The 18,995-nt window shown below is 46.7% G+C and overlaps 1 protein-coding gene across 1 annotated transcript in view; it reads left to right on the forward strand.

Annotated features, from left to right (window-relative positions):
* LOC129148056 (P2X purinoceptor 7-like) overlaps positions 1-18,995 on the forward strand; it is a 41,399-nt gene that overhangs the window by 13,688 nt on the left and 8,716 nt on the right. Inside the window, exons 3-8 of the mRNA XM_054712350.1 lie at positions 857-925; positions 4,636-4,708; positions 6,229-6,325; positions 10,596-10,676; positions 11,301-11,430; positions 14,084-14,217. Coding sequence (XP_054568325.1) covers positions 857-925; positions 4,636-4,708; positions 6,229-6,325; positions 10,596-10,676; positions 11,301-11,430; positions 14,084-14,217 — 584 coding nt within the window. The remainder of the gene's footprint in view (positions 1-856; positions 926-4,635; positions 4,709-6,228; positions 6,326-10,595; positions 10,677-11,300; positions 11,431-14,083; positions 14,218-18,995) is intronic.

Below are 18,995 nucleotides of genomic sequence, written 5' to 3' on the forward strand. Positions count from 1 at the left end.
CCTGGTGCATTTAAACCACCACTGGATTCACTCACACTTTGAGTTGCACACCGCTCTTTAGGAGCAGGGCCATGGAGTCAGCAAGGTCTGCCTAGATTCAGAAGGACAAAGAACTCCCTGCCTGGAGAGGACCAGCCCTTCTGTATTGTTTGTGTGGCACTTTGTCAACAACATGTCTCCAGGAAAACACTCTTGGGGGTTCAAGGAAGGATACAAAGGACAAAGAAAGAAAGAAAGAAAGGGTGTGGACCATACAGAAGGGGCATTCGGCTGCCTAAATTTGCAAGAAAAGAAAATGAAATTAGAATTGTCAAAATGGAGAAGTCGAAGGTGACTCGAACAGATGGGGGGCTGGAGAGACTAAAGGGCCTCTGGGAGCTGGACAGCTTTGCAAAACCATAAAACCTAAGCTGCTATCTGTTTGTTGCTAACAGTGGGTCATTAAATTCTCCCGTTATTTCCCAGGTGGTGGCGTGCCCTATTGCCCTTTTATTGAAAGTCCTAGATAATCTGCACAGCATTCTGATGAAGCCAACAAACACCCCCAATTCTGCCTCCCCAGACCTCCTGAGTTTCAATTTAATGGGCTTTTCCTGGGAAGCTGGGATGGAAAAGGAATCCTCAATCAGTTTCCATGTGCCTCTGGTCTCTCTCGGCTCAGCAGGGCGGCTCATCCAGCTTTGATATTAAGCCCTCCATGTAGTCCCAAATTTGCTCTCGGCCCCTGATTTCCAGACTGAAGGTTAGCAGAGTGGAAGGTTTCTTCGCCCCCAGGCACTTAGCAAGCTGGATAATTAAGATTAAACAGTTCTGTTCTCAAAGGCTTTGCATTGAACTTCTCTTCTTTTCTCTGCAGGATAACTCCTTCTTTGTGATGACAAACTTTCTCGAGACAAAGGGCCAGGTGCAGGGCTTGTGTCCAGAGGTAAGGAAGGGACACAGAGCAGTAAGAGTTCTGGAGGAGACACAGGCAGGAGAAAGGGTGGGAGAATGTGGGAATTGAGATCTGATGTGTCTTCCAGCTCGCAAACATTCCTGAGCCTCCTTTGTTGAGTGTGGGTCTGGGCAGTGTCAGAAGACACTGCAGTTCTCTCTCTGGAGCCGCCCCATCTTGGCCTGTCCCCTGTCTCCAGCTCAGGTACTAGGCGCCTGTGCAGGCGAGAGGCCAGCTTCCTCTGTCGCTCCCTCCCCATGGCTCCTGACAACATTGACCTTTGGCATTTGTGCGGCATTTCACATTTCAGTGGAGCCTCACAAATTCAGGAGGGTAATGGCATTCCCAGCCCCATTTTACAGGTCAGACGCAAATCAGAGAGGTTAGTTGATCTCCTCTAGGTCACCCAGCTTCCTGGAGGCAGAGTCCTGCTTAGAATTCAGGCGTTCTCCTGCCATTGCCCACTCAGGTAATGCCTGTGCTTTACCAGGGACCATCCCAGCACCTAGGGGCACAGCACTGGGATGCTATCGAGCAGGTCTCCTGCCTGTGGGAGGACCAGCCTTGCCTGTGGATCTTGCTCATCAGCCCACGCAGGTGACAAGGTCTGAGTGTCTGAGAGCTCGGGGTAGATGTGCTCTCTCCTATGACGGTCTTCGCTGTCGTGTCCACCTAAACCTGGAACCAGGCTAACATTTCCGTGGATCTGTATCAATAATGCTCATCTCATCTTCACAGCAACCACTTCAGGCAGACCTGTTCACCCCCCTTTTACAGAGGAGGAAACTGAGGCTGAGAGAGGTGCAGTGACTGGACCAGTGTCATGCAGCTAGACAATGGCGCAGAGGTGCTGTTGAGTCTCTATGAAAGCCACGCACTGCACAGGAGATAATGAGCAGCGGCTATTTTCTTAGCGGCTGTGTCACCTCCTGGTCTCCCTAAGACTGGCCAGTGAACCTGCTCCCGAGGAAATGGGAAGTTGAATACAGAAGCCCAGTCATCACATTTCTCTTTTCCTTCTTCTGTCCTCCGCTATCAGTCCTGAGACCTCATTTTCTCAGGCCAGGAGACAGGGCCGGCTGGCGCCCCTTATTTCCACATTTGCTGCTGAGCCTTCATGCCATTTGCTTCATTCAGTTCTGCAGCCACAGAGCTGCTTGGACCAGGCCTCTGGCTCTGCACACTGAGGGCTGTCCCTGCCAGTGACCCCAGGCTGCCCTGACTTCCGCGTTTTAGATTTTTATTTTAGTTTTTATTGAGATATAATTCATATACCACAAAACCCACCATTTTATTTAATTTTAAACTAGAGGCCCGGTGCACGAAATTCGTGCATGGAGGGGGGTTGTCCCTCAGCCCAGCCTGTACCCTCTCCAATATAGGACCCCTCAAGGGATGTCCGACTGCCCATTTAGGCCCGATCCCAGAAACAGGCAGTCGGACATCCCTCTCACAATCCAGGACTGCTGGCTCCCAACTGCTTGCCTGCCTGCCTTCCTGATTGCCCCTATCCGCTACTGCCTGCCAGCCTGATCACCTCCTAACCACTCTGCTGGCAGCCTGTATGCCCCCAACTTCCCTCCTCTGCCGCCTGGTCACCCCTAACTGCCCTCTCCTGCAGGGTTGATCACCTCCAACTGCCCTCCCTTGCAGGCCTGGTCCTTCTCAACTGCCCTCCCTTGCAGGCCGGGTGCCTCCCAACTGCCCTCTCCTGCTGGCCATCTTGTGGTGGCCATCCTGTGTCCACATGGGGGCAGGATCTTTGACCACATGGGGGCAGCTATATTGTGTGTTGCAGTTATGATCAATCTGCATATTACTCTTTTATTAGATAGGATAGAGGCCTGGTGCACGGGTGGGGGCCAGCTGGTTTGCCCTGAAGGGTGTCCCGGATCAGGTGGGGGTTCCCTTGGGGCGTGGAGTGGCCTGAGCAAGGGGCCTGTGGTGGTTTTCAGGCCGGCCACGCCCCCTGGCAACCCAAGCGGAGGCCCTGGTATCTGGAATTTATTTTCCTTCTACAATTGGAACTTTGTAGCCTGGAGCGGAGCCAAGCCTGGGGCTCCCTCCAGGGCTGGCAGCCATTTCTGTTGGGATTATAATTGAAACTTTGTTGCCTTAAGCAGGTGAGCCCGGCCAGGCCAGGGTGTGCGGAAAGCTTTGCTTCCCCTGTTGCCGGTGGCAACCCTGAACTGCTCTCTCAACCTCCATTCTGCCGCCATTTGTTTGAATTTGTTTACCTTCTATAATTGAAACTTTGTAGCTTGAGTGGAGGCTTAGACCTGGCAAGGGCAGGCGGAAAGCTTGGCTTCCTCTGTTACCTAGGAAACCTTGCTCTCTGTGGCTGTAGCCATCTTGGTTTGGGTTAATTTGCATGCTCGCTCTGATTGGATGGTGGGTGTGGCTTGTGGGTGTGTGGGAGGTATGGTCAATTTGCATATTTGTCTATTATTAGGTAGGATATATTTTTATTGAGTTCAGAGAGGAAGGGAGAATGAGAGAGAGAAAAAAAAACATCAATTAATTGGCTGCTTCTTGCATGCCCCACACTGGGGATTGAGCCCATAACCCAGGCATGTGCCCTGACTGGGAATCCAACCATGACCTCCAGGTTCATAGATTGATGCTCAACAACTGAGCCATGCTGGCCAGGCAAAAACCTGCCATTTTAAAGTGTACAGCCCTAGCTAGTTTGGCTCAGTGGATAGAGTGTTGGCCTGTGGACTGAAGGGTCCCAGGTTCGATTCCAGCCAAGGGCACATGCCCAGGTTGCGGGCTCGATCCCCAGTAGGGGGTGTGCAGGAGGCAGCCAATCAATGATTCTCTCCTATCATTGATGTTTCTATCTCTCTCTCTCCCTCCCTCTCTGAAATCAATAAGGAAATATTTTTTTTAAAAAAGAACCACTGCTAGAAATAAAAATAAATAAAGTGTACAATTCAGTGGTTTAGTACATTCAAAACATTGTGCAACTATCACCATTTTAGAACATTTTCCTCACCATAAAAAGAAACCTCATACCCATTAGCAGTCTCTCCCCATTCCTCCTTCCCCAGCCCCTGGCAACCACTGATCTGCTTTTTGTCTCTATGGAGTTGCCTATTCTGGATATTTTACATAAATCAATCCTACAATCTGTGATCTTTTGTGTCTAACTTCTTTCACTTACTACACCGTTTTCTTTCTTTTTAAAAAAAATACATTTTATTGATTGTTTACAGAGAGGAAGGGAGAGGAATAGAGAGTTAGAAACATCAATGAGAGAGAAACATTGATCAGCTGCCTCCTGCACCGCCCCCCCCCCCCACCACACACACACACTGGGGATGTGCCTGCAACCAGGGTACATGCCCTTGACTGGAATTGAACCTGGGACCCTTCAGTCCGAAGGCCAACGCTCTATCCACCGAGCCAAACCAGCTAGGGCTACTACACCGTTTTCAAGGTTTGCCAATGTTGTAGCATGAGCCAGTAGCATTTAATTCCTTTTCATGGTTGAATAATATTCCACTGTATAAATGTACCACATTTTATCTGTCCACTCAGTAGTTGATGAATATTTGGGTTGTTTCCACTTTTTTGGCTATTATGACTTGCTGTGTCCATCTGTGTACAAGTTTTTGTGTGGACACAGGACAGCTGTTTTTCCATATTTTAGGGGCACTCAATACTTACTCCTCGCTACCCTGTCCTTCTCTTGGCAGTACCCTACCAACAAGACAAAGTGTTCCTCTGACCAGGATTGTATAAAGAGATTGTCGGAACCGCTGAGCAAAGGTACGTTCTGTCTCTTTTTGGGACCATAGGGATGAATGGTCTGGCATCCTGGTGACATTCGCAGTGTCCTAAAGTTGAGATCTTTAACTCTGGCTCTCAGCTGCTTCCACCCTCAGCAGACCATGGGTGGGTCTGTGTCTGCCCCGTGCCTTGGCTGTGCCCTCAGAGGACCAGCTGCTGATGTGAATGTGATGTTAATTCCCCAGTGAGGAGGAGAGCTCCTAAAAAACTTGCAAAATTAGCACCTTCAGGGTTCTACCTGATGGGAAAATCAAATGGCTTATAGTATCATCTGAGTGTTCTAAGCTTTCTGTCTTGAATTTCCACAAAGGTTGAGGAGCTTGAACTTGTACCCCTATGACACCTGGGGACCATACATGAGTTAACCTGCAGAATTTCCTTCTCCTGTTTTGTTTTGTTTTTAATATATTTTTAATTGATTTCAGAGAGAGAGAGAGAGAGAGAGAGAGAGAGAGAGAGAGAGAGAGAGAGAGACATCAATGATGAGAGAAATCATTGATCCACTGCCTCCTACACGCCCCACACTGGGGATCGAACCCACAACCGAAGCATGTGCCCTGACCAGGAATCCAACCCTGACCTCCTGGTTCATAGGTCAATGCTCCATAGGTCAATGCTCATCCACTGAGCTATGTAGGTCAGGCTCCATGTTTCCTGTTTTAACTGAAAGGGCACATGACAATAAAGTTACCACATAAAAGAATAAAAAGAAAAAGTATCAGTGGTCATAAAGCACACACTAAGGGCCTATGAATGTTGCATTCTTATTCCATGATACATGTGTGTCTGAGTTGGTATAGAGATCATTTTAACATTACTTGTTATTTAACTCTGTCCTTATGAATCTTTAACTGAGCCTGGTGCTCCAGGAAGCTGTGCCATGGTGTTTTGTTTTGTTTTGTTTTGTTTTTTAATCGTCACCTGAGGATATTTTTCCATTGATTTTTAGAAAGTGGAATGGAGTCAGGGAGGTACGGAGGGAGAGAGAAAGAAAAAGAAACATCAATATGAGAGAGACACATCAATCGGTTGCCCTCTGAATGCACCTGGACCAGGGCCGGGGATTGAACCTGAAACCCAGGTATGTGCCCTTGACTGGGAATCGAACCCTTCAGTGCACGGGCCGGTGCTCTAACCACTGACCAAGGCAAGATGTGCCATGTTTATTCTGCGACTTTGCACTCCTCCAGGGACTCACATGCCAAATAAGAAGCCAAGTTCTAGTTCATTTCCCAGTTGAAAGAATACATCCTGTAAGGGTTCCCTCTCAGGCATCTTTCTTTCAAAGAAGCCAAACAAGCCAACAGCATCCATGGTCTTCCTATGTTCTCTCTACCATTCGATGTGTTGCTTGGTCAGATTAATAAGCTCGCGGTTCAGTCGGGGTTTCATGGAAACTGAAAGTGCTTGAGCTGAAAATCATGGTCTCTTGCTTGGGTTGAGAGTTTCCTCCCACGGTTCTTTCACACGTCTGCTTCTGTGACCCCTTGACCCCGCAGGAATCCAGACCGGAAAGTGTATAGAGTATAATCAGAGGTACAATACCTGTGAAGTCTCTGCCTGGTGTCCCACCGAGGCAACGGAAGAGCCCCCCCGGTAAGTTGCAGGGTGGGGACTGACGCGTGGCCCTTGGCAGTGAGTAGGTGAGGCCTTGCCAGGCGCTGATCTAGCTTCTCTTCTCAGGGCAGTCCCACAACATCCTGGGTCCTACTGGCTTGGGGACTCCATGCCAGGCACACTGGTGGTCTCTGGGAGGGCCAGGCTACTTAAAATATTGAAATAATTCTGTACTGACTGGTAAATAGCTACTTCCCTGAACACCCTGGGGTGCCCCTGCCTCCTTTCTGTGCCAGCATGTTCCAGGGCACCTCCAGACCCTACTCCAGTGCTACAGCAGGGTCCATTCTGACTTGTCAGTGTCCATACTCAGGGATTAAGGATGGGGAGGTGACAGGGAGGGAAGAAAGAAAAAAAGGAAGGAAGGGGAAAGGAAGGAAAAGAAATGGAAGGGAGGCAGAGACAGAAAGTTTTCTTAAATAATCACAGTGAAAGCCTGGCCGGTGTGGCTCAGTGGTTGAGGGTCGATCTATGAACCAGGAGGTCAAGGTTCAATTCCTGGTCAGGGCACATGCCCCAGTTGTAGGCTTGATCCCCAGTAGGGGGCATGCAGGAGGCAGCTGAATAATGATTCTCTCTCATCATTGATGTTTCCCGTTCTCTCTCCCTCTCCCTCCCTATCTGAGGTCAATAAAAATGTATATATATTTAAAAAAATGATCACAGTGACAGATTTGGTGGTCCCTGTAGTGACTCTTCTCTTTAAAAAAATGTTTTAATTGATTTTTTTTTTTTTTTTAGAGAAAGGAAGGGAAAGGGAGAGATAGAAATATCCATGAGAAAGAAACATCACACTGATTGGCTGCCTCCTGCATGTCTACTACTGGGGATCAAGCCTACAACCCAGGCATGTTCTCTTACCCGTAATTGAACCGGTGACCTCTTGGTGTATGGGGTTGATGCTCAACCACTGAGCCACACTAGCTGGGCAGTGACTTCTCTTTAATATACAAGGTCAGTCCAGAGGCAGAACTCGATTTAAATCTCAGAAACCACAGCGACTGATGCATTTCAGCAGAGAATAGAGAGACCTAGATTCAAATCCTGACTCTAATACTTCTTTGCTGTGTGTCCTTGGGCAAGTTGCTTAACCTCTCTGAACTTTAATTTCCTTCTTTGTAAATTGATGATAATAATTACACCTACCTCAGTGGGCTAATGAGAGAATTAAATGAGATACTTGTATCGTGATTGCAAAGTGAGCCCAGTGCCTGGCATATAGTAAGTGCTCAATAACACACACACACACACACACACACACACACACTCACACACACACACACACACACACACACAATCTGCCCATAGAGGTTTGGTGGTACTATACTAGCAGTGTCCATGGAACTTTCCATAATGATGGAAATGTTCTCTTTCTGTGCTGTCTGATATGGTGGCCACATGTGGCTATTGAGCACTTGAAATGTGGCTACTACAACTTAGCCACTGAATTTCATTTAATTTACATGTAATTTGTCACACTTGCCTAGGGATGTTGGACTATTCTGGACAGCATAGCATTAGACAAATGTGACTCAAGGTCACACCATCAGAACCTGTGGGGAAAAGAGTTCCCCAAACTAACTTTTTAGAAGGTCCAGGAAAAGGTTCCCAATATTAGAGTAGGAAGCACTAGGCAGTGTCAGCCTGTCTTACCCTCAATCAGTTAATGGCACCACTCAGGTTCATTTCTAGGTCAAGGAAGATTCATTATCAAAGAAGGAATTGCTCAGGGACATTAACCTACACCCAGGTCATCCTGGTTCAAGGCAAGGAGCCTCTTGGTTGTCCATGGTTTTCAGTCCTGGCTCTGCCACCAACTCATTCACCAGATAAATACTGGTACTGTGCATCTCCAAGCTGCTGCTGGAATTCTACATGACCTTGGGCAAGCAAGTTCCTGAACTTGTTTCCTCATATGTCATATGAGCATAGGTTCTAGAATTACGAAAATTATTCATGTAATCATTCATTCTTTAAACACATCTATGACCATGTAGTAGGTGTTAGATATTTATTCATTGTGTAATTATATACAAGAGGCTGTGTTAAAATTTTTTTCCAAATATATTTTTATTGATTTCAGAGAGGAAAGAGAAAGGGAGAGATAGAAATATCCATGATGAGAATCATTGATCAGCTGCCTCCTGCACACCCCACACTGGGGATTGAGCCCACAATCTGGAAATCAAACCATGACTTCCTGGTTCATAGGTCGACGCTCAAGCACTGAGCCACACTGGCCGGGTGAGGCTGTGCTAAATTTTATGTAAAATACAAAATGATCCAGATAAGGCTCTTGCAATCTAATAGAAGAGATCGATATGTGTGCAGAGTTGTAATTCAAGGTAGAAAACTGTTAAGTATCATGAGAGAGGAATAAAGGGCTTTGATCCTTAAAGTTTCAGGATCCTATAGTTCTTTGATTCTAATTAGAGTGTTGCCTAGGAAGCATGGGATCTAGAATGTTCTAAAGGCAAATGGTCCAGCACGTAGCAGGCATTTGTCATAAATAAGATTTTCTTTTGTGCAAGTGACAGATACACAATTTAAACTGCCTTCAGTAAAAGAGTGTTACTTTCTGGCTGTATTTTTGACTCCTGACAATGAGAAGTCCAGAAGTATGGCTTCAAGTAAAACTTGTTACACGCTTCAAATGATGTCGTTAAGATTCTCTCTCTTCCTCCCCTGAAGTTATTCTTTCTTCCATTTTAGCTCTCTTCACGCTGTGGTGTGGGGGAACTCCAGGTTTTTACTGTCCTTACTACTAGCAGTTCAAAAGAAAATTACTCCCTCCCCGACTCCCCACTCCCCACTCATGGTTCCTACAAAAGCCCTGGAATGTTCTCATTGGCCCAAGTCACATGACAATCTGAACCTATCACTGTGGCCAAGGAGATTGGATTACACTGTCTGGCAGCTCTGGGTCACTTGCACACTCCAGGAGCTGTAGGGATGAGCAGGACATGGACTCATCCCCACCCAGCCCTCTGAGCTGAGAGTGGAAGAGACCTGGCTTCCCTAAAGGGAGAGAACTGAAGGGCTACTGACAGAAGGGGAATGAGTGCTGAACAGGCAAAAATTAGACTGTTCCAAATAAAGCCAGAGTTGGGCTCTGCAAATCCTGGAATAAAAAGCAGATCGTTCTTGGTGCCCTCTTCCAAATCTCTCCACCCTGTACTTAATCTTTTTTTGTTAATCCTCACCCGAGAATATTTTTCCATTGATTTTTAAAGAGAGTGGAAGAGAGAGGGAAAGACAGAGAGAAATATCGATGTGAGAGAAACACATTGATTGGTTGCCTCCCACACACACCCTGACCAGGGCCTGGGCAGGGGATGAGCTTCCAACCAAGGTATGATGCCCTTGACCGAAATCGAACTCGGGACCCTTTGGTCTGCAGGCCGATGCTCTATCCACTGAGCCATACCCACTAGGGCCCAGCTGTACCTTTTTAATCCACAGCCAGTTCCCTCCATCTTTAACAGACTGTTAACTGCATAAGTACAAAAACCTTAACTATCTTATTCATCACTACATCCCCAACACCCAGTCTCATGCTCAGTCCAATAATTATTTGTCAAACAAATAGATGGAAGGATGGTGTGTAGACCTTCCTGCAGTCTAGAATTTGGGCTCCTCTAACTCATGCAGAATTCCATGCTACACAAGGCCTCTAGGAGAATGACTGACAGAATCAACTACGTGTGTGGTGCTGTGCTGAAGGCTGGGGAAGTCAAGATAAGAAAATTATGGTCCCAGCATTCCAGGAACACCAGCCTTTTGGGAAAGATATCAGAGGGGTATGATGGAGTTGACTTGTACCGCCTCTGAGCCAATTATGTGCATCCCTTCCCAACTCCAAGTTCAATGATGTCCCATTGGTAGCCTGAAATCAGACATGGTGGGAGTATTATACCACAATAATCAGTAAATGCTACACATCAGAGCTTTTCGTTGTTGTTTTTTCCTGAAGAGCGGGTTGCTTTATCAGCACACCACAGCACATACCTAAACATATAATAATATCAGACTGTGAGAACTGCCATGGGGTCTCTTCTCCCAACAAGAAGGAAGAAATTCTTACTGGAGACGAAGAGACTTTTAGAACGTTTTGCCAACTAGATTGCATTTCTCTTCATTCACTGCAATGATCCAAAGCAAGAGACCGGAAGCTGCTGGTCCCACTGGCCCGCTGCTTCCCTTTTTCCCTATAGTCATTGATCTCCATTGTGGCATGTCTCTCACTCAGGCCTGCGCTCTTGAACATTGCTGAAAACTTCACTGTGCTCATCAAGAATAATATCGACTTCCCCGACTACAATTACTCTGCGTAAGTGCCCAGAGTGTCTGGCCATATTGTTGTCTACTGCTGTGTAACAAATTATTGAAAGAGTTAGAAGCTTAAAACAACAAACATCTATTACCTTACAGTTTCTGTGGACCGGGAATCTGGGAAAGACTTGCCTGGGTGGTTTTGGCTCGGGGCCTCTCAGGTTGCAGCTGAGCTGTCAATGAGGCCGGAGTCACTCCAGGCTTGACTGGGACTGGAGAATCCAAGCTCACTCGTGTGGTTGTTGGCAGGAGGGCTCAGTTCCTCAGCATGTGGGCCTCTCCCTGGCACTGCCTGAGAGTTCTTAGGACACAGCCGCTGGCCTCCCCCAGAGCAAATGATCCAAGAGAGACAGAGGGCAAGCAAGCAGGACAGTAACCAAGATAGAAGTCGCAGTCTTTTATAACCTAACCTTGGAAGTGACTCACCATCACTTCTGCCATATGCTACTGGTCACAAACCAATCCTGCTACTATGTGGGAGGGGACTACAAAGGGGTATAAATAAAGGGGACTACACAGAGGTGGGGACCACTGGGGGCCCTCATGGAGCCCAGTCACCACACTGGCTCATTCCTATGCAAGCTTTCAATGGAGGTGTTTGTTTGCTTTTCATTATGTGCAGGATAAACATCTTGCCAGACTTAAACATCCCTTGCACCTTTCACAAGACTCAGAATCCACAGTGTCCTATTTTCCGACTAGGAGATATCTTCCGAGAAACAGGAGATGACTTTTCAGAAGTGGCAATTAAGGTTGGTGGTGCCTTCGTACCATGAGGTTTGTGGGGGAAGTTGTGTCAGGGGAATGGAAGATGTCAAATGGCCAAGGGGCTGAGCCACTGGGTCTTAATAACATTGTTCCCTTTATTGAGCATTTAGTAAATCCATCCATGATGCCAACTACTTTCACAACAATCTTAGGAGATACTTGGTACATTAATTTCCTGAGGCTGGTATAATAAGTGACTACAACTTGGTGGCTTAAAATTTTTTAACTTATTTATTTATTTATTTATTTATTTATTTATTTATTGGGGGGAGAGAGAGAGATTTGCTGCTCCACTTATTTATGCATTCACTGGTTGATTCTTGTACGTGCCCTTGCCATCTTTTTTTTTTTTTAAATATATTTTATTGATTTTTTACAGAGAGGAATAGAGTTAGAAACATCCATGAGAGAGAAACATCAACCAGCTGCCTCCTGCACATCTCCCACTGGGGATGTGCCTGCAACCAAGGTACACACCCCTGACCGGAATCAAACCTGAGACCCTTCAGTCCACAGGCTGACGCTCCCTCCACCGAGCCAAACCGGCTAGGGCCCTTGCCATCTTTTTAATTGTCTGTTTTGATTATAGCTATGCCAGTGGGGTGAAGTATCTCATTGTGATTTTGATTTGCATTTCCCTAGTGACTAGAGATATTGAACACCTTTCATATCCTTATTGAGCATTTGTGTACCTTCTTTGTAGAAATGTCTACTCAAATTTTGGTGTACTGAGACAACACTCTAACCAACTGAGCCACCAGGCTGGGCAACACACATTCTTTTACACTCTGGAGATCAGAAGTCCAAAGTCAGTTTTACTGGGAAAAATCAGGTTAGCAACAGGGTGAGGCTCCCACCAAAGGCTCCAGGGGAGAATCCATTTCCTCGCCTTTCCACCTCCAGAGCTACATTCCTTGCACTTCCTGGCTCTTTGGGTGATGAGTGACAAAAGCATTAGATAGTCACTATAATATGTAGAGTGCTTGGTTTAGTGCCTGGCAATAAATAACAATTGTGATTATTCTGTATTATTCCTCCTTTCTCCAAGTCAGAGGCTGCCAATTCCACATCGCTGTATCCCTAGCTTCTAGCATATTGTCTCAAAATTCCATATTTCATGATTCAAAGACATTTTTTTTTCACATTTTAATAGTTCTGAAATCAGGAAGTGCTTTCAATTGATGGAGTCCCACATTTTAATTGACAGCATTTTCTTCTTAGAGGAACATAAAAAAACTAGAGACCTGGTGCACGAAATTTGTGCATTGGCGGGGGAGGGGTGTCTCTCAGCCCAGGCTGCACCCTCTCCAATCTGGATCCCACCGGCCTACACGGGCAATTGGACATCCCTCTCACAATCCAGGACTGCTGGCTCCAAACCGCTCACCTGCCTGCCTGCCCGATTGCCCCTAACCACCTCTGCCTGCCAGCCTGATCACGCCCTAACCACTTCCCTGCCAACCTGATTGATGCCTAAGTGCTCCCCTGCCAGCCCGACTGCCCCTAACTGCCCTCCCCTGCTGGACTGGTTGCCCCCAACTGCCCTCCCCTGCTAGCCCGGTCACCCCTAACTTCCCTCCCCTGCTGGCCGGATAGTCCCTAACTGCCCTCCCCTGCTGGCCTGGTCACCCCCTAACTGCCCTCCCCTGCTGGCCTGGTCACCCCTAACTGAACTCCCCTGTAGGCCTGGTCATCCCCAACTGAACTCCCTTGCTGGCCCAGTCACCCCCAACTGCCCTCCCCTGCAGGCCTGTTCATCCCAACTGTTCTCCCCTGCAGGCCTGGTCGTCCCCAACTGCCCTCCCCTGCTGGCCCGGTCACCCCTAACTGCCCTCCCCTGATGACCTGGTTGTCCCTAACTGCTCTCTCCTGCCAGCCTGGTCACCCCCAACTGCCCTCCCCTGCAGACCTGGTGCCCTCCAACTGCCCTCCCCTGCAGGCCTTGTCCTTCCCAATTTCCCTCCCCTGCAGGCCTGGTTCCCCTCAACTGCCCTCTCCTGCAGGCCTGGTCCCCGCAATTGCCCTCCCAGCCGGCCATCTTGTGTCTACGTGGGGGCGGACATCTTTGACCACATGGGGTGGCCATCTTGTGTGTTGGAGTGATGGTCAATTTGCATATTACCTCTTTATTATATAGGATTATGTCTTACAGGCAATAGTGACTTAGATTCAGTGAAGTAAGATTAAATGAAATATGATAGTGCTCAAAATATGTTTATAGAAAAGAAGAAGTACAAGAGATTCCTTAGATCAGCAGTTCTCAACCTGTGGGTTGCAACCGCTTTGGGGATCGAACGACCCTTTCAGAGGGGTTGCCTAAGACATCCTGCATATCAGATATTTATATTACGATTCATAACAGAGAAATTACAGTTATGAAGTAGCAACAAAAATAATTTTATGGTTGGGGTCACCACAACATGAGGAACTGTATTAAAGGGTCGTGGCATTAGGAAGGTTAAGAACCACTGCCTTGGATGTTCAGAGGAGAAAAAGATCACCTTGAATTGAGGTTGGGGTGGCTTAAGAAGCATGTAAGTCCTTTCCTTCAGTGATCATCGCTATGCAGGGAGATGTCTGGTGGCTGCACACCACAATCAGCAGGACATAGAGATAGCTTCTTGTTGTCTTCCTCAGGGGGGAGTCATGGGCATTGAGATCGAATGGGACTGCAACCTGGACAGTTGGTTCCATCACTGCCGTCCAAAATACAGTTTCCGGCGCCTTGACAAGATATCCAGTTATTCCTTGTATCCTGGCTTCGACTTCAGGTAACAGTGCTTGAGGTCAGACTGGCCACCCTTGGTTCCCCAGAGGCGTGCCAGATACAGATCTGGTCCTGGTACCTCTAGAGATCTCATGGATTCAGTCCCAACTTACCTTTAGCACCTAGAAAATGCCATTCTTTGTTTTGAGCTCAGCAATATATTTATATGATTTTAAAATGACTTTATCTTGCATTTCTTTGTGTTTGGGATGAGGGGGGTGGGCTTCTGATACTAGCTCATGCTCCTTCGTGAAGTCCTTCTAAGAACATATTTTTTTAATGTTTTTCTTGATTTTTTAATTAATTAATTTTTTTTTTACTGAGGAATGGAAAAGAGAGAGATAGAAATATCAATGATGAGAGAGAATCATTGATTGGCTGCCCCTTGCATGCCCTCAGTGGGGATTGAGCCCATAACCCGGTCATGTGCCCTGTCCAGGAATCAAACCAGGAACCTCTTGGTTCATGGGTCGATGCTCAACCACTGAGCCACACCAAGCTCTAAGAACATCTTAAGGACTCCTGATACTCTGAGCCACATTGCTTCCTCACTGCCTTACTGTCTTACCTCAAAGGTTCTTTGCAGGGCATCATGTATGCTTCTGGCTTCTGGATGTCAACCCTGTGAACTCACTAGAATCCTGGTTCATTTGGACTTTTCAGCGGGCAGGTGCTGATCTGTTCTTGCTTTGACAGTTCACTCCTCTGCTCCTGACTTTTGCCCAGTAGTGATCCTGTGCCATCCTGACATGGTGTCCACGTTTCCTCCTATGTCTGGATAACTTTCTCAGCCTGTTCCTACAACTCTGTCCCAGCACTAATGGTGGCCCTTCAGTGTGAGGTTTACAACACAGTCTCCAAGACTTATCATTGCTTGTGGGAGCCAGGCAGGTGTCTGGGACTGTGGTTATGGATCGTCATTTTGTGCCCAGTTCCAGGAACAAAGTAGACTTATGCTGTGCCCTTTTCAGAAAAAGTGTCCAAGTATATCCCTAGAATAATGGTTATACAATTTGCCTATGAAGCTGGTAGAAAATTGATGCTGGGCCCAGCTGGTGTGGTGCAATGATTGAGTATCGACCCATGAACCAAGAGGTTGCTGGTTGGATTCCTGGTCATGGCACATGCCCATATTGTGGGCTCGGTGCCAAGTGGGGGGCATGCAGGGGACAGCTGACAGATGATACTCTCTCATCATTTCTTTTTTTTTTAAAATATATTTTATTGATTTTTCACAGAGAGAAAGGGAGAGGGATAGAGAGCTAGAAACATCGATGAGAGAGATACATCGACCAGCTGCCTCCTGCACACCCCCCACCAGGGATGTGCCCGCAACCAATGTACATGCCCCTGACCAGAATCGAACCTGGGACCTTTCAGTCTGCAGACCGACGCTCTATCCACTGAGCCAAACCGGCCTCGGCTCTCTCATCATTTCTATCTCTCTCTTCCTTTTTCCCTGTCCCTTCCTCTCTCTCTAAAAATCAATAAAAATATATTTTTTTAAATTTAAATAGAAAATTAATATTGGTATTTCTCATATTTTTCATTAATTAAATATATGTTGAAAAAATATAGGTTGCTCTAATGGACATATATTTGCAAACAAAAAAAAGTTACTTTCATAAGCTTATATTCTAATAGGATATTAATATAAGAATTATTATAAGTATAATATATAAATATGACAAAAGTACAAGTCAATAAAAACCTCCAACAAGCCAACATCAGTAAACATCAGAGAAATGCAAATTCAAACCATAATGAGCTACAACTATACACCTACCAGAATGGCAAAAATTTTAAAAGACCTGCAATTCCAACTGAGTTTCATCCAGGGCTCTGAAACCGGTTCCTTGCTTAGGTAACGTTTTGGCCATCCCTGCTGCTCTACTGAATAGGCTAGTGGCCATTAGCAAGAAGAGAGGATGGGCTCCGTGGTCCCCCCACTGCCCTCACAGGTTGTTTCCTTAGCAATCGGCAGAAGCATGCAGGGCAATGTACCGACCAGATGTTAGCAAATGTCCTTCAAGTCACTGAGCTAAGCCTAAGAACATTAGCTCCTGGAGAGATCTGGGCTTTCTGAAGAACTGAGACTGTTATAATATTGATATTATTTTAGAACACAGTGTTAGAGCATTTGTTGTCTGGAATGAGCACCAGAAGAAATCTCTGGCCAGAAATAATTGTCCAGATCTGATGGGTAATGGATAAGTTCTTTTCAAACAGCCACACAAAAGAGAAGGCAATTCCAGGTTAGTGGTATAGGAGGTAGATGAAAAAACATGTAACTTTCTAAAACACAGTAATTTGAAGAGGTTGACCACATTTCAGAATTTTTGTCTTTTACCAAAAGATGTCCATGGCAAAAGTCCTAGGTGAGCTGATGTTCAGGACGTGTAGCTAGGGCAGACCCACACAGAACGCCAGATACACTTCTCTCATTGAGAATGGGGGGGTGTGTGTTTTAGTTTCCTGTGCCTGCTGTAACACATGACAACAAACGTGGGGGCTTTAACAATGGAAATGTATTCTCTTCCAGTTCTGGAGGCCAGAAGCCCCAAATCAAGGTGTTAGGAGAGACAAACTCACTCAGAAGTCCCCAGGGGAGGGTCCTTCCCTGCCTCTTCCAGCTTCTGCTGGCTCTAGGCATTCCTTGACCTATGGCTGCATCACTGCAATACCTGCCTCCGTGGTATTGGCCTTCTCCTCTGTGTTTGTTTCAACTCTCCCTCTCCTTTCTCTCGTCATTGGACCTAGGGCCACCCTAAATCCAGGCTGATCTCATGTTGAGGTCCTTAATTACATCTGCAGATTCCACTTCAGAGGTACAGGGGTTAGGTACTTGGATGTATCTTTCTGGGGGACTGTTCAACCCATTACAGTGTGCAAAAACATCCTTGTGCCTGTCCAGTGTGGCTCAGTGATTGAGGGTCAACCCATGAACCAAGAGGTCACCAGTTCAATTGCCAGTAGGGGGCCTGTAGGAAGCAGCCGATTGATGTTTCTCTCTCATTGATGTTTCTATCTCTCTTTATTCTTCTCCCTTCCTTTCTCTCTAAAATCAATAAAAGTATATATATATATTTTTTTTAATATATTTTATTGATTTTTTACAGAGAGGAAGGGAGAGGGATAGAGAGTTAGAAACATCGATGAGAGAGAAACGAGAGAATCATCGATCAGCTGCCTCCTGAACACCCCTCACTTGGGATGTGCCCGAAACCAAGGTACATGCCCTTGACCGGAATCGAACCTGGGACCCTTCAGTCCACAGGCCAACGCTCTATCCACTGAGCCAAACCGGTTTCGTCAATAAAAGTATATTTAAAAAAGACATCCTTGGCCAGGGCCTACTATTTCCCAGAACCTCCTGAAAACAGAGATTCCTAGAAACATCTCAGACCTTCTGAAACCATCCTTTGGGCATGAGGCCCAGGAATCACACTTCCCAAGTGATTTTTACCCTCAGTTTGAGAATCATTCTCTCAAGACCTTGAAAGCAGAAATTCAAGTATTTATATTGTAGGATGTTAACCTTCCCAGTCAAACCAACAGGGCACAGAGTGGTGATGCATGCTTGCTTTGTGTACTAGAACACAAGCCACTCGATAGAGCAGGAGAAGAAAACCGCCACGGAATGAGAACCAGATGTAGAGATAATGAAACCCCTCTGGCTGGAAACACATTTAAGTGCCGAAAATTACCTAACCCAGTGGTCGGCAAGTTCATTAGTGAACAGAGCCAAATATCAACAGTACAACGATTGAAATTTCTTTTGAGAGCCAAATTTTTAAAACTTAAACTATATAGGTAGGTACATTGTTGTTAACTTAATTAGGGTACTCCTAAGCTGACCTTTGCTAAAAACTCAAGGGGCCAAAGAGCCACAGTTTGCCGACCACTGACCTAACCAATCTCAATGTCATATTTTGAGGGTTTTTAAAAAAACAAACCCACAGTTTCAGATGTTCTATACTGTATTCTGGCAGCGCACCTGTCTTCTGTTGTCTTTTCTCCCCACGCCTGTAAATAGATTGTGAATGAATAACTCAGAAAGAAAACATATACTGTTTCCTAAAACAACCACTGAAAGGCAGACAGGGGGAGGGACAGATTGAAAAGTTTCTTGAGGCCTGGGGTTTACGCTTCCCTAATTGTTCATGAAAAATAAAACACACCCTTTTTCCTGACTATGGCACTGGTGATGGATGCATATTTGGGGTGACTGTGATTTGCGCCTGGGTCTTAATTTGCAAGACGTGATGACAAGGAAAGGTGAATGCCATTGAAAGAATTTTATTAGTACACTAGTGGCCCAGTGCACGAAATTCATGCACACAGGAGGGGGTGTCCCTCAGCCTGGCCTGCACCCTCTCCAATCTGGGACCCATCAGGGTATGTTTGTCGGACATCCCTCTCATAATCTGGGACCGCTAGCTCCTAACTGCTCACCTGCCTGCCTGCCTAATCACCCCTAAACACTCTGCCTGCCGGCCTGATCAACCCTAACTGCCCCCCCCCCTTCCGGCCTGAGCACCCCTAACTGTCTGCCCCTGCCGAACTGATTGCCCCCAACTGCCCCCCTGAAGGCTAGCTCCCCCGCAATGCCCCTGCTGCCGGCCTGCTCACCCCCAAATGCGCCCCCCCCCCCGCCAGCTTGCTTGCCCCCAGCTGCCCTCCCCTGACGGCCTGATCGCCCCTAACTGCCTCTGCCTTGGCCCCGCCACCATGGCTTTGTCTGGAAGGACTTCTGGAAGGTCTCTGGAAGGTCTCCTGGTC

This window comes from Eptesicus fuscus, chromosome 23, assembly GCF_027574615.1.
Source record: "Eptesicus fuscus isolate TK198812 chromosome 23, DD_ASM_mEF_20220401, whole genome shotgun sequence".
Lineage (NCBI taxonomy): Eukaryota > Metazoa > Chordata > Mammalia > Chiroptera > Vespertilionidae > Eptesicus > Eptesicus fuscus.